The sequence below is a fragment of the Priapulus caudatus genome, unplaced genomic scaffold (assembly GCF_000485595.1).
Source record: "Priapulus caudatus unplaced genomic scaffold, Priapulus_caudatus-5.0.1 Scaffold1343, whole genome shotgun sequence".
Lineage (NCBI taxonomy): Eukaryota > Metazoa > Priapulida > Priapulimorpha > Priapulimorphida > Priapulidae > Priapulus > Priapulus caudatus.
Genome location: NW_014578404.1, coordinates 34738 through 50605, shown reverse-complemented (window position 1 = coordinate 50605; position 15868 = coordinate 34738). Strand labels below are relative to the sequence as shown.

Here is a 15868-nt window from a genome sequence, read left to right as displayed (position 1 = left end):
TAATGTATAAGAAATTAATTATGTACAGTACTCGTATTCTAGAGATATCATTCAACCTCGAATGTTTATGTCTATTTCATATGATATCAGGAGTCTATCAGGACTCCTGATTATATGCAGATCTGTTTCAATAATTTATTTATTTAGAATTTTATGGTGAAGTTAGAAGTGATAAAGTCAATTTTTTTTTTCACTCCTAAAAGAGAAGGTAATAAAAAATAAAATAAAGTAACCTTTGTAATAAAGTAACTCGTTTATTGGTCAGCAGGTGGCGCTTTCGCGTCTTTTCGTGGAAGTCGCTAGACTGGTACCCGGTCCCACCTCTCGGCTTAGTTACTCGGAAGGGGAAGTAATCGAGTAATCGAGGTGGGAGCGAGTACCAGTCTAGGATTACGCCAGAGTTCGCGCGGTTTCTTCAATCATGGGTGCATCAAAATTGTTTACGTTGTACTTGTACGTTCTCTCGAAAAAAAGTTGCAAGAGAGTAATAAAACCAATCAATGCGAATTCTTTTCTTAAGAGACAAAATGTTGTCGTGAAAGAGGCGTTGCATTTTGAGCAACCAGAATGGTAAATACGTTGTAGTAGTGGTACTACTAGTACTAGTACTAGTAGTACTAGTAGTAGTAGTAGTAGTAGTAGTAGTAGTAGTAGTACTAGTAGTACTACTACTACTAGTACTAGTAGTAGTACTAGTAGTAGTAGTAGTACTAGTACTAGTACTACTACTACTAGTAGTAGTATTGCTCATAGGGTCTGTGTCCCCCAGGGTACTACCGGAACGTACCCTGGGTACGGTCCGGTATACCGGAACGTACCCTGGTCACTATTTGATATGGTTAGGGTTCGGGTTCGGTTTCGGGTTAGGGAGTAGGCGTAGGCGACTCCCTAGACTCGTTAGTGGAGTAGGCGAGGTACGGTCCGGCATATTAGATAGCAGCAGGGTGCGTTCCGGTATACCGGATCGTACCCAGGGTACGTTCCGGCAGTACCCCGGTGGACATAGATCCTCTCAGCACTAGTAATAGTAGTATACTATTAGTATTACTATCAGGATTAAGATAATAATACTAATAGTGATAGATCCTATATAATATTATCTTACTCCTGATACTATTACTATAGCCACAAGTGATGTATGTAGTGTGTCACGGAACTGGTCAACTTCAATAACTTTAAATTACGCCTATCATAGACATAATCATGCACTAATTGAAAATAATTTTGCACCATATTATTTGAGGCAATGTGTTGTACCGTTGGACACAAGAAGCGATGGCCAAAATCTCAATAAATTTCTGATCGAGCGAGTGCTACATATACACTGTGCATGCAGCAGCGGCTGAAGCTGGGTTTACACTGATGATTATATGCAGTCAAGTTGGCATTTTTCTTCTTTCTACCAACCTCTCTATATATATATATTCAAAGCTCTTACGTTATCGACCGCGAGGCGGCAAACGTTTCAACATTTGACCCGTAACGTACGCGCGGGGCGACGCGGATACGCATTTTTGCATGTATTAAATGCCACCAGCGTGGCGCTTGAAGCAAAAACGTGCTCTCCCCCTAGGGTGGACAGAATGGTAGTATGGTACTATGATAGAACTTAGAAGATGGGAGAGGTCAGAGGTGTCGGAGCCTCGGAGGCGGCATAGTGAATGCGAATGGATTCAAAGGATGTTTGGATCATGAGTTACAAGTGTGATTAGTGATATGTAGTAATGTAAATTTATATAATTATAGGTACATGTATTAACAGAAAATTTGACACACTCAAAGAATTAATAATACATACAATTTACATTGATGTCCTCATCCCCACAAATAAAATAAGAGTACATTATAGTACGTAAAATTTGAAACTGAAAATGGCCATGGATACATAAAAAATGGCTCTGGAGCTTCAAAAAATGGCTCTGGTACATTTTTGACAAGTCAGAAAAATGGCTCTGGTGAAAAAAAAGTATTTTTTACCCTGTTACAACACACTGCTTGTACACGTGCGTTGGTACAAACACTGGTTTTAACTTGCAGTTGCAGTCGGAGATCAGTACACCTGTAAAATGCAGAAAGTCTTGAATGTTCAGGTGTATATTATAATTAATTCATTGATTCAATTGTGTTAGTATAGTACATGTATTTTTTACCTCGTAATCGTCGCAGGAAAGCCGTGGATGGTCATGTATGCCAGTCATGCTTCACCTCCCTCGGAAGAATGTGTAGGGACACTGTTGGAATGAAGTTAACACCTCGGTCCGATTCCAAGAAGCGGGATGTTCGTGCACTCACACCAAGTAAAACGACTCAAAAAGTTGGGATATTGAAGCCGGTGAGAAGCTGTACGATTGTGGTGCCTTCAGAATCTTCAGAGTTGAGTAGAAGCCATGAATCGGGTCCAGAGGAGAAGCCGAGACCAATCTCGAATGATTCTTCTAGTGAGATAGCTAAAGATGAAGGCTTTCACTTCAGTTCAAGCCCGACCATGGAAGATATGTAAGGCAATATGATCGTGGTATATAGGGCAATAAATTGGGTAATTATACAATAACGAAAACGGTACTTGTAGTCTATTGGTAAAGAACACATGCAGCAAATTGTCATGGTGTGTGCTAATAGACCAATAATGAATTGACTCTACGCAGGGATTTGTTACACCATGATTGGATAGTTATATTGTTGCCAGATGTGCAGTACTACTAGTAATGGTATTTGCAATTAATGTCATAATATTAGCGGCACTTCTTGGATATTGATTAATGCTGTTCCTTTCCATCATAAATGCACGCCTTTTATGTCTTCATTCTAGAAGGAAAATCATGGCAAGTTTTGTAGAAGAAAGGAATTGGGACCAGTTCCACTCCCCTAAAAACCTGCTGCTTGCACTTGTGGGAGAAGTGGGCGAGTTAGCCGAGCTATTGTATGTACACATTAAAACAGAAAGTTGATTTACACAGATATTATGAATTCCATATGAGGCAGTAACCTTACTAGACATCTGTGAAAGTGACGTCAATGTTGCAGTGGTCTTGGCCATTCTACGAGACGTTTTACAACATTTTACACGTTGTACACAGTTGTACACAGTTGTACACAGTTGTACAGTTGCCCATATCGTAAATGCAAAAGCCGATTTCTATAATTTTTTTAATCGTACGAAATTGAGAGAAAGATCTCAGACTTAAATGCCAATCCTACATACAATAGTAAGTAGATTAACGATTGATGGCCACCAATGCAACATCATTCTATACGTAAATTCTGCAAGGGGTTTTCAAGAACACGATAATAATCCTTACTGTATTTATTTTTGCAGCCAGTGGAGAGAAGTGAAGGAGGGTATTCCAGGTGATTCATAGTTCAGTAAATGTCTAATGTACAATGTTTTGACTAACCTAAACAGTAATTCATTGAATATCAAAAATTTTAATGTTAGTTTCAACAATATAAAGATTTAATTCCCCCTGTGTGGAGATCGTATCGACATTACTTCAGGTTGCGGTAACTCGTGCTGTGATGTTTCACAAAACGAATCGATCGAGCTAACCGTGACTTACTGCGCCGTGTCGGATCTTCAACCCTGCAACGTTGACGCTGTTGTAGATTGGACGGATGCAGAGCGTCGGCATCTCGGCGAGGAACTCAGCGACGTTTTAGTCTACCTCGTACGACTCGCAGACAAGGTGCGCGTGGATCTACCGGCAGCGGCCCTCTCCAAGATAGCATTGAATGCGGAGAAGTACCCAGTGAGCAAGTGCTACGGAAAGAGTAACAAGTACACAGAATACCAATAGCTCAGGAAGCAGGAATCACATTCCCTGCTCGGCGGTTGGTCGTGCAAAGTCCCGCAGAGTTTCGACGCGACGACGGCAGTTTTCTGTTTGCCGTATTACTTGGGAGTGTGGAACGGCTTGGCTTGTGTTTTTAACTACGAAGAAGTGACAATGTGGAAAGCTTGCAGGTCGTTGACTTTCGCTCCTCCTACTTTCTCTGCAAGTCCTAGTCCTGGATTGAAATTACATTCTCTCGCAACACAATCAACCTCACTAAGAGAAGTGCAGGCGAATCGTGCACCCTGCCATTATTGCGAAGCAAAATGTGGCAGCTATAGTTTTCACCATGGCTATCTTTATAATAACTAACAGTAGTTGTTACATGTCCATTAGTATAAACATTTAAAATGGATGCTATGATTTATTTTAACTACTGAAATGCATATTTTGTATGTGCATATATAAATAAGATGGGTAGTTGTAAGGACGGTGTTGTTTTCAGCAATTGTATGGAAGGCACCTCTATCACCCCAACCAGTACAGATTACTTTTCTCAGAATTGTGCAAATCCACATTATTTTAACTGAAAACGATCTTTTATTTTGTATGTTGATACACTTCCTTTTCGAATCAACGTGCAAATTCTTAATTTTATATGTCGAGTTTAAACAGATTTAACATGTAAAATAAATGGCTGCTGGCAATAGAAAAATATCAACATGCATAGGGTTATATTATGTATACTGTTTTAAATATAACATCAAATGCAACAATTTGTTTAAAACGCTTTTTAGACAATCTATAACATCATTTGCATACTATATACAGACAGTTTTTAACTGTATGACACAATACAGCACAATTACAGTATAAATACTTTAACACTCACAGTTCAAGTCACTATTTTATCCTTGCACCTTTCATGGATTCAACAAAGGACGTATTTTTTTTACATTTCCCATCATCTTTGTTAATCAAACAACAAACTATCAAGTTTTTTGCAAACAAGTTTCTGTTAAATTTGTTTTTGGTAATGCAGACTGGTACGTTGCTATGAATCTGATTTACTATCATCGCGTTGCAACTGCGCGTCCTTGAACATTTCCGACACTTTGACCTGTGTTGTAAAATGGCCGCTGCCGTCCCTAGTCTCGCTCATATCGCCGCCTCCACGTACAGGCCTTTCAGGCGCCTCCTGTAGAAAGATGATAATAGCTTTGACATGAAACAATTAAGTACGCTAAAGTTGCTACACCGATGCAGTCGACGACTTCTCAATGAGTAATTAGTTAGTGGAGGGGATAAGTTGTATTTACCAATCATGAGGGAAAGTGATGATGAATATTAAAGGTGACTTTAGAACAGTTTCTGGAAATTGAACATTTTAACGAATTCTGGCTATGACTTTTGAGTCGACTACTGTAAAGTATGGTTTGCAGATGTTACAAATAGTAGCTGAGCGATTGGAAATGTAGCGACTGTGGTTGCATAATGGGTTGGTCGGCGGTAGCGCGTTTGATGTGGTATGGATGATGGAGATGAGAAACGGTGGAGAGAGAATTGTTGTGCATGTGGAAAGCGGGTGCAGTGAAAAAAATACACGGGGGCTCGGGGCGATTTAGCCCCCGAAATGCCAAAAAGAGCCCCGTAAATTTACATAGAGTTCAATGCAAACCAAATTTTAGAGCGCTATTTTCATGCACGCGAGCTTGAAAAGTAGCCCCCGAAAAATTTTTTTTTTTTCCCCTGAGCGGGTGTGGTTGTCCGCGCGCGCGACTTTCTTTGTTAGCTAGAAATGTATAAATGGGAGCTAGGTCTTGGTTGAAGAGAGAGGTCGGACGTGAGTGTGCGAGGCACGCGGCTCTGTGCGCGCGTATGTGGGTTGAGAAACAATAATACTATTTGCTGAACACAACTGCTTGGACTTTGGAGTTTTCATTATTCATCGCTACAACTAGTCTACTTTGAATCGGGTAACGTCATCATCGTCGTTACACTACTGAAACATTTTGAGCCTGCTTTACATATCAAGACACTGCATAAATGCATTTGCTTATGTCATTACCGAATGAGTTCTCTCGAGTACAAGTCCCTCGTTGGCTAGTGCTTCTGTTGTTGCCGTGAACAGCTGTTCTGGCTTGATTACTCCCTCATGCTCTAATTCTTGGTGCTTCTTTATAAATCTGAAACCATCGAAAACAACAAATTTATACAATGCAAAGCTAAACTATGAGCACCACTGCTATGGCTCAATGGTTGAGTGCTCGCCTCGTATGTGGAAGGTCGGCGGTTCAACTCCCGGCCGGGTCATACAAAGACTTGAAAAAAGGTACACACGGCTTCTCTGCTTAGCATTAAGCAAATAGAGATAGAGTGTGGCAAGTTAACTCGCAGTGCTACCAGTGGACTACCCCCCTACTGTAGCATTTACTGTGAAAGCAGCTGCGGGACCTCGGGGTTACTGAAACGGAGATAGGCACCGCCCTATGCGCCATGTAAACGTGCGCTAAGCATATAAAGGTGCGGGAAGGATTTAATTTTAATTTAATTAAAGGCTAAACTATAAGGACCCTTAAAAGTGTACATGCCTAATTCTTTAGCATGCTTTATGCTTTCTTCAATCTATCGAATATTCCCTATTGAACTACCACTTTGCATGCGTACCTCTCCGACAGTGCCTTCGTTTTGTGGTTTGTCATGTCAATTGTTCCTGGGGATCCAAACTTTTTATAAAATTTCCTGTTGAAAAAAACATTAGGGAGTATAGCAATATAGCGTAAAGGAAAAACCTATAACATACTCTGTGTCAATATAGCACATGCAATATTATTCATAGCAAAATTATATATTTGGATTTCCCTTATAATTTATTTGAGTTATGTCAATGCCTACATTACCATTACCATATGAAATTATTAGCTTTACAGATTTAATTTGTTGGGTGAACCTATAGCTATTACCAGCGTTTGTACAACCATTAATTTACAATTATAGATTATAAACATACGCTCTTATTATGTCTTCTGGGTAGAGTATATCAACGATCTCTTTGTCAGCTGGTGGTCTGTCAGCGTATGGTTCATACTTTGGCGGAAACGTCTTGTACACGTCGAACCATAAAGGCTTGTCTTCTTCACTTAAAACACCGGCTCGCATTAATCCGCGAACTCTGTGAATAGATAAAGACTAAAAATAAAATACAACATAAATCTAGGCATCGACTGATTGAGATATCATTTATGCATTAGCTGAATACTTATTAGCGAACCCTGGGATAATCCTCTTTGTATCATGGCGCCAAAAAGCCGTATTGCCCTGGCTTTTCTAGAGTATCATGTCACTGGCATAGTATTACAATGTCAATATACATGTCAATGGCATACAGGCGCGGATTTAGGCCGATTTGCACCGGTTTCCAGAAACCGGTCACAGGCTGCTGGGTATCTTCAGAATTGACGCTCAAAATTCACCAGAATGCACCAAATATAGCCTAATTTTTAAAATATTCCCGGGGGGTATGCCCCCGGACCCCCCTAGCTGTGACTAGAACTATGGAAACTGGTCACCCAAACCCTCTGGATCCGCCCCTGGCATAGTATTACCACAGACTAACGGATAAACAGACTGGACAAAATGCCAAAATAGTGTAATGCAATTGAATGCAATACACTAAAAATCTAACTGTGGTGACAGATTGTGGATGTGTAACGTTGTAACATTAAAACGTCTCTATCGTTAATTCTAATATTTGGACTGGAATTTAATTATACATTCCTGAATCTAGAAGGTCAAATGATAGTCTTCAAGCAGATTGTGCTCTATTAAACGGCTATACATTTATTTTTAAATGCAAAACGATCATCCACACCGTATCACCGACTAATGCACAATGAATACACACAATTAATACATCACAATGCGTAATGTGCTACGGTCTGTAGTTTAATTTATTCCTTAGTCTGTGACCAGATTTTGTGAGATGTTTGTTTTTTCTACAAACAATAAAAATAATAAAGACGATATAATTTCCATATTTTTTTACTCAAATACCAGTATATTTAGTCACATTTATTGCTAAAAAGCTTAATCACAAGTGCTGGAGCTTCAGCAATGTACGATTCTGCTTTGTTTCTAGGTTGGAGTGCAAAAGGGTTACTAACTTCTATCAGAGATGGAACGTGCATCCTTTCTTAGCCTCTTAAATGTTTGACTTGCCCTTGTGTTTTTAATAAAGGTGGAGAGGATCGGTGAAGGATTATAGGAAATTAAGGTAAAATACAAACGGTTTGAATTTTTTATTAGCAAAATTATTAAGCATGTGTTGGTTTAGTTTTGATATTGCCATACAGCAGGGCTAGCCAGTATGTAGCACTGTAGGCCCGGGCCTACACTTTTTTTTGCCAAGTTATCTTTTTTTTTAAAACCATCATAATTCAAATCCATAAGCTTTGCTGGACAAGTTTAAGAGTCTAGGCAGGAAAAACTATTGAAATGAAAAACGTAGCAAGAAATAGGCAATTAGGTGACCTATTCTTCTGTACATCTAGGCTGTCCATTTCTATCGCGTGCCGTTTCATTCAACACTCTAACGCCGAAAAAGACTAACGACCGATCTTGTCAAGTTTTTTAACATTTTAACTCGTTCGTAACACTATTTTAACTCGTTGTGTTTTTGGGTTTAAAAGTGTTATTGAATGAGGTGTCTCAAAGTTATCAAGAGGCCAGGGAACCAGAATGAACACTCGGGAAGGGCCGTTTCCGGCCATCTGGAGGGTTTGTAAACCAAAAATTTTCTTGTGCGCTCCGCGCCAACCGATGGTGGCATTCCGCTCAGATAGTCGTGCCTACAACTTTGAAAATCCTGGCTACGCCCCTGATAAGCAATGATATACTTCAGTGCCCAGCAGTAAATATTTCTCAAATGTATTTTTGTTTATGTATATTTCTTGAAATCAAGCCTGGTACATGTATAACGACCTATGACAACGACCCATGAGTCACACAACGAGAAGCAGAGAAAGCAATGTTTTTTACTAATTTCCCAGGTTAGGTTTTTTACTAATAGGCGTCAGCGCCACCTATTATCCAGTAATACCCGTAATACCGTGAGACACTTACATAGTGTGACATTAACGTACTAAGTGCAGGATGAGATTGGATAATTTAATTTTCAGCTGAAATTTTAATTAGCAAACAGAGGAGCGAGCAATGCGAGGACCGTAGGTCTCGCCATGCTAGGGGGTCCGGGGCATGATCCCCCGGATTTTTTTTATAAAAGAATGTGCAATTTGGTGCATTCTAAGCTATTCTGAACACATAGGAGACTCTTGAATCACCTTTTCAAGTTGTAAAAGGAACAAACGAACTATACAAGTAAATAGGGGGCTGAAAATAGGGCAAATTTTTTATTAAATGTCTAGACATAATGATCTTTTCTGTTTCCACCCGTCGCTTGCATTGTTTTACTCAGACATAATGCCATTATGCCACAGGGCCAAGCTGCCTTGCTGCGACGAGATTTGAATGAAAAAAACACAATGCGAATGGAACAATCAGTGCATATACTATAGTCATGCACACAACATTGTACACAGCAACATGGAAACCCCCGCCCCCAGGCCAGGCATGGTCGTTACGTGATCAGCTACCTCAAATGTCTGCCCCTCTACTGCAGCCTGTGAAAGAGGATTTTCTTTTCTGGTACGCAAAACAGATACACTGTATACTTCGCTGTCAGCCTACTGTCTACACTCTACAGTCTAACGTCAGGCGCTGTTGAGGGTATATAACTTTACATAAGTTTACATTGTTAACCCCCCTCCCAATTTTCTCAACGAATTTAGACGTTTCACCAAAATCGACCCCTGGGACTGTCAAATCCGCGGATTTCCGCGGATGTCCGGGAAGAATCTCATCCCTGTAAGTGACTATCATACCGAGAGAACACTACAGCTCGGCGGAGTTCAGTTCAAGGATTCAAGGATTTCCATACTAATAATAGTACTTTATATTTTTAAATAGGTACAGCATATCACATTTCAAAGCAGCCAGTGATTTTTACCCTTGTCAGCTGGACACATAAATTGAGATGCCTCAAAATGATCTTCGCAAATTAGCAGATATTTGCATTGGCCGTCTTTTAACCCGTCAATGTCGGGGATTCCTATGTTGCAGATCCACTTCCGAAGTCTATGTACATGATCATCTACATGTGTCATGTAATGATGTGGTGTATTATTTACAAATTGCATATGTTTTAATTGGTATTTTTCAAGCAGACAAAGGGCAGCAGAATTACACAGATCACCGAACCAAGTAGTGTTTTCCCTAACCTTTAACTTTTAGCTTCACAAGATTGTATCTTGTATTAGTTTACACTGATATTATGATTACATATGATTAAACAACCAATAAGTACAGTCTCTGTTCGTGTGCACAGCAGTCACTGCGTCAGTGAGTCACTGCATCTGTCACTGACGTCCTAACGAATTTATTGTTTGCAAACGTATATAACATGCAACACGTGATTGTACTCTACACATAACAGTCTTATTAACGTACACTAAGTATTGTATTATTAACCGTCAAACTGCTTAATTGTATGTAACTACGTAACACCGAACGTTCACCGTGTAAATATTGTTCCTAGCTTTTCAAGTCTACTACCCGCCATGCTTGCTAATCTCGAAAGGTCATAGGTCGGACGCGAAATCGCGAGAAGCGCGTGAACTTCCGGTTGGTGAGTCAACACAGAAAGTTCAAAGATTTTTGCGTAAATTGAATAAAATAGACGGAATTAATGTTGTATTGGCTATACTGCCGCTCATCGTGATGTAGCGGTGCTCCAGCAAGCCGAGGCATGTCAAGTTAAACTCACAGAAGGTAGTTGTGTGTGTCTTATGCGAGGGAACACTATCGAGTATCGTTATGTTGGTTCCAGTTCTGCTGCTAAATAAGGCAATGAATCCAAGTTCAAATACTATTACTACTACTGTACTAGTATTACGACGTTTTATGCAGATATATATACTAATTACTATAGTTTATCTATAACGTTTAACAGTGTTTAACTTATTTATACTTCCGGAGATATGTGTATCGTCTTGACAACTACGACTATCGTTATTTTAAGTCGCACCACACACTTTTCCAACTGCAAGCTAAGGACTGAAACGATCGGGTGTGTAAAATGGAAGTAATGCAACAAACGGATTGGCTACCGAGCTGAACTATCTTGTTTTGCAAAAAAAATCGATTAGGGTAGAACGTATACCTATCTAAGTTCCTAAATTTCGCAATGCATTTACTACAAACACACACACACAAACACAGACACAGACATATACATATATATTTATATAATATCTAATCAATTGTTATTATCCAAGCCAGAGTTATCCACATACATGATAGGCAGTAGGGACGACCAGCGAAAAAAATACACGGGAGCGGCGAGCGATTTCGCTCGCGTCGCTTCAAACGCTCTGGTAACAACAATTACGAGAGCGAAAATTTTGGAAGCTACGAGAAAAAATCGCTCCGGTGCCGCCGGCAGTGTTACGACCCGTTCCTCACGTAGACGGCTAGGGTATCCAAAACTTCTGAGCTGCATGAATCCCTCAACGCATGATTCGCCACACGAACAAAAACTCGCGACAGTTTAAGAAATCAATGTGTTTTTATAACCGCGTAACAATAAGTTTATATATCGCAGGGGTTATTGTGAGAAGTTAGGGCACGACCAGTGCCACCTGACACGCACGTAATCAAAGCTGTTTTCTGAATTCATCACGTAGAAAGTGACGTTTTTTATCAGGTAGATATTTAGAAGAAATGTAAACTGTATATACTTGAAGATTCTAGGCACTTGTAACTTTGTGGATGTGCGGGCAGCATTGATAGATCTATGCATGGGGGTACCGTGGACTGGGGAATAGAAAAACGAAAGTAAAACCTTACCCAGAAGCTCTCCCCCCCCCAACATTCCTAGAGATTGAAACATTATTTGACCAACTCTAATTAAGTTACATCAAGAGTTAATGAAGACACTATTTGTCTTCATTAACTCCTTGTTATGCGTATGCTGTTTTAATTCACTGGTTATCTTTATATACTATTTTGTAACTCGCTGCTAGTAAATAAGCTGACCACCAAATTTTTGTGCAGGTCCACCAACTTTCTGAAGTTGTGGTCCTGCTGTCCACTAGATTTTCAGCCGAAATTCGAACCCTGGCGGTGCCGGCTCGACAAACCCGCTTGCGCCCGAAGGCGCCGGGGCAAACCAAAAATTCGCCCCGGGCAGGTAGCTTGAAATTGCACTTCCCTGTTCGGGCAAGCAAGTTTTTTTTATTGAATGGCTAGACATACGAGATTTGAATTAAAAAACAATGCGAATGAGACAATCAGTGCATGCAGTCATACCTTTGTACATTAACATGCATACAGCAACTGTAAACGCCGGCTTCCGGATTTTTGTCACCATTAGGAATAATTTGTGACCTCATCGATTTCGCCAAAGCATAATCTTGAACTTTGTTTGGGAAACACCTTTACGATAATTAGACACAATTTCTGGCTTCTGAGACATTATTAGAGTCAGTGCATCAAATATTATGAAAATTTTAGACAAATCATGCCTATGAAAAAAGTAGCTCTGGGCCAAGCTTAAAAATAGGCTCCCGTAAACAAATTACGAGAGCCTCTTTTTTTCAATACAAAATCAAAAAGAAGGCTCTCGTAATAAAAAAAGTATTTTTTAGGCTGAGGACGACGTCTGTGTTTCGTAGCAGACAGGCAGAGTCATCGTCGCCATGGCGACCGCGCCGGACACGCAGACGCAGGTGAATCGTCGAAGCTCGCGTCGTCGCGGTTCCAACCCGAGGCAGCCGAAGGAGGAGACGCAGCGGCGACGCGCCACACACCTTGAGTTCACGCAGGCGATGGACGATTTCAAGACGATGTTTCCGGACGTCGAGGAGGACGTTATAGAGACGGTGCTGCGCGCGAACAAGGGAGCAGTCGACACGACGATCGACCACCTGTTGGCACTGAGCGTCGACATAGGTAGGTGGTCGATGCAGTACGTCGCGGTGGTGGTTGTTCCGTGCGTACGTCGAAGAGCTTAAAGGGAGAGTTCACTCTAGGTTCTAGGGTTATTTCAGCTTAATTTAGGTTATAATTACGCTACATAAAAGTTTCATAGTTCAATCACCATTAGAATATTTTTTTTTAAATGTTTAAACTAACGACTACAGTTTGATTACAACGACGGTGGCGCCACTCAAGCGCACGATCTGATAGGTTGCGCAAAACCACTTTCCAGCCAAGGGCTACAGACGAGGGTGTTTCTTATTTATTCATTTAAAAGCAAAAGATTGTAATATCTTATAAACGACATACAGTTTCAGTTATAATATGGATAATTTGCCCTAAAATGAATATCGTTCGGTTAAATAGCATTTAGTTAATAAATATAATTGCACTTTTGTGATTAGCCCTCGCCTGTAACGTGCAAAATAAATTGTCAATACGCAACTTTTGGGTGGCAGCATGGTCGCTGGGTGTCATGGCCGCCATTCAATTTGCGTAGCGTTGATGTGTAATTAATTATAACAATTAAATTAGGTGTCTGGTAACAATACGTGTGGGTATAGACGATTTGTTATACAGTAAGTACAGTTGTATGCAGTAAAATCCTAGAGGCTACTGTCCCTTTAACTTTAGTCGTCAGCAACGTTTAACTCGGCACTAGCCTTAACCCTCCCTAACCATAATCTATAAATAACAAGCCACATTAAAGCAAATGGCAATCCAAAAGTGAAATACTATAACCTGTCTAACGTCTAGCCACACACATATATACTATAAGATATATATATATATATATGTATATATATGTTCACACGGCGAGAACTCTACGGGGAGTCTCGCGTTACTAACCACCCCCCGCGTCTCACGCTCGCGCGTCCCTCGTACGCAGACGGGGAATCGTCGCCACGCGACCCTCGCTCGCACGCGCAGACGGTCGTGTTCCCCGGCGAGACGGGCGAGAATCGACCGCAGAACGCGTCGCAAGCTTCGCCCGGCAGCGGAGACGGCGGCTCGCTGGACACCAGCGCCCTCTTGCCGAAGGACGAGCCGCCCCCGCCGCCCTACAGCTGCAGCCCGGGCCAGGCAGCGCCACGATCGCCCGACGAGGGAGCCGCGTCCGAAGGCACGGGTAGGCGTCGACCGTTCACTTGTTTCGACCGTCGTCGCGAGACGGGATAGGCCGCGCTCTGTCGCGCTGTGCAATATTGCTTGCGATCGTAATCGTGGGATGGGATAGCAGACTTCGCGGCACTGCGCAATATTACTGCTACACGCCGCCGATCACGCCGTCTGTGTTTTTCAGCGAGGCCGGCCAGTTCCGTGTACACGTACGGTCGCGACGACGACCCCAGCGATAACGACGAGGGTACAACGCCGACGACGACAACAGCGGCAACGCGTCCAAGTGGCGCCCCCGTGGCCACCACTGCGGCAGCAGAATCCCTCCCCAGCCAGGTGCGTGATTCCTTTACCTTTCTCTTCGCGTGGCGTAAAAACGAAGAGCGTAAGATAGTCGGTCACGCACCGTGCCTAAACTTTGCGTGTGACCGTACAGAGAAAAGTCCGAGGTTGCCATGGTGTTATTCTGTTTAGCCTACAATCTGGATAGAAGCAGCTATAAGTGACTCTGAAAATTTATGTGAATCAAATAAAAAACACGCGTATCACCGCCGTTAACTTGTGTTCACCCCGGTGTTTATTTCGTTTGGGGGGAGTAGTTCCGCGAGTGACGAATCGCGCGAATTCTTCTATAGAGGCAGCGATAAGTGACTCTCTACGCCTACGTGAACCACACAAAAAACGCACGTGTTCACTCCCAGCGTTAACTTGTGTTCACCCCTGTGTTTATTTCGTCCGGGGGGGAGTATTTCCGCCCGAGTGACGAATCGCGCGTATTTTCTCGGCAGGTTTTTGAGCCAACGTCGTCTGACGATGAGGCGCCGCCCGCATACACGCCACGCTACGATCGCACGTGGGCCGAGTCCATCAAGCCGAAGCAGGTCGCTGAACCTAACCTGATGAGCTTCAAGGAGGACCAGGTAGCCAGCCGTACGCACGCGCGCGTCACGGTGTTAGACAGGGATAAAAAATCAGAGAGTCTTACCATCTGAGCGAATCGAGGGTGCTGCGGGAACGAAGCGCCCTAGGGGGAAAAACCGGCGATTTTATTTTCATGCAGGGGTAAAATTGGGCTGCCCTCATGCCGTCTCTATGAAATTTCAACCGTTTCATCCAAGAATAGGCCGTCCAAAAGACTGGTAGATGGGTGTCTGGCCAACACACTGGCGCGTGATCTCTATAGATAAGATAGATAAGTTATAGATCTAGATAAGATCGAAACAGATCCCTTTTGTTCATCTCATCATACGGTTAAACCCGTACGTGAGCGTCGTTCATGGAAAATACTTAATTTCTCCCAAATAAACAAGTAGACGTACTATCGAGGTGGTTTCGCTGTATTATAACTCTCACGCGAAGAAAATAGCAAGTGTTGCTTATCGACAGGTGCCTGATCGTCTGCGACTCTCGCCACGGGGGTTTGACCGCACATTCTTTGTAATGACCCTTCAAGGTCGAGCGTCTTTGACTTCCTGATCGTAATCGCCCTCCCCCCACCCACGTATTGCAGCAGAGGGCGCCGGCGACGGCGGCAACGACGCAGTCACCGATGTCGCCCATGCAATCGCTCGCCATGTACATCGCTGTCACGCCGACGACTCAGCCGAGTCCGCCCCTGTCCAAGAAGTCGCCGAACGGCGGCGCACGACCCCTGCCGGCGCCACCTGGCGGCGGCACCCCGAGCCCGGCGGCGGCCGCGGACTCCTCGCCGTACATGGACATGTCGCCAGGGGGCGCCGGCATCCCGAGGCAGGAGACGGTGGCGCCGCCGCTCGTTCCGCCGCGCACGGGATCGGCGGCGCTGCCGGCGCGAGCGTCTGTGCGGGCCGCAGCCGTCGCGGGGCCGCACCGCGCGGGCGCCGCCTCCGCCGCGCCGCCGTCGGGCA

General features: G+C 42.8%; 3 protein-coding genes across 4 annotated transcripts in view; 2 read left to right on the top strand and 1 right to left on the bottom strand.

Annotated features, from left to right (window-relative positions):
- The first annotated feature begins 412 nt into the window (after nucleotides 1–412).
- Nucleotides 413–4487, top strand: LOC106816312. The gene is made up of 5 exons (XM_014820891.1): nucleotides 413–570; nucleotides 2167–2496; nucleotides 2810–2920; nucleotides 3317–3348; nucleotides 3604–4487. The coding sequence occupies exons 1-5, from the start codon at nucleotides 422–424 to the stop codon at nucleotides 3792–3794; spliced, it is 813 nt and encodes a 270-aa protein (XP_014676377.1). The 5' UTR covers nucleotides 413–421; the 3' UTR covers nucleotides 3795–4487.
- Nucleotides 4488–4546: 59 nt separating this feature from the next.
- Nucleotides 4547–10464, bottom strand: LOC106816313 (28S ribosomal protein S23, mitochondrial-like). 2 transcript variants are annotated; one of them, XM_014820893.1, is made up of 5 exons: nucleotides 10403–10464; nucleotides 6781–6942; nucleotides 6438–6512; nucleotides 5839–5956; nucleotides 4547–4968 (listed from the first exon to the last, which is right to left on the bottom strand). In XM_014820893.1, the coding sequence occupies exons 1-5, from the start codon at nucleotides 10444–10446 to the stop codon at nucleotides 4825–4827; spliced, it is 543 nt and encodes a 180-aa protein (XP_014676379.1). In that variant the 5' UTR covers nucleotides 10447–10464; the 3' UTR covers nucleotides 4547–4824. The 2 variants fall into 2 exon arrangements, with proteins under 2 accessions (XP_014676379.1, XP_014676380.1); XM_014820894.1 differs by lacking the exon at nucleotides 10403–10464 and adding an exon at nucleotides 10335–10394.
- Nucleotides 10465–10511: 47 nt separating this feature from the next.
- Nucleotides 10512–15868, top strand: part of LOC106816308 (actin cytoskeleton-regulatory complex protein PAN1-like) — a 12013-nt gene continuing 6656 nt past the window's right edge. Inside the window, exons 1-6 of the mRNA XM_014820888.1 lie at nucleotides 10512–10655; nucleotides 12560–12836; nucleotides 13753–13992; nucleotides 14167–14318; nucleotides 14771–14902; nucleotides 15493–15865. Coding sequence (XP_014676374.1) covers nucleotides 12584–12836; nucleotides 13753–13992; nucleotides 14167–14318; nucleotides 14771–14902; nucleotides 15493–15865 — 1150 coding nt within the window. The 5' untranslated portion in view covers nucleotides 10512–10655; nucleotides 12560–12583. The remainder of the gene's footprint in view (nucleotides 10656–12559; nucleotides 12837–13752; nucleotides 13993–14166; nucleotides 14319–14770; nucleotides 14903–15492; nucleotides 15866–15868) is intronic.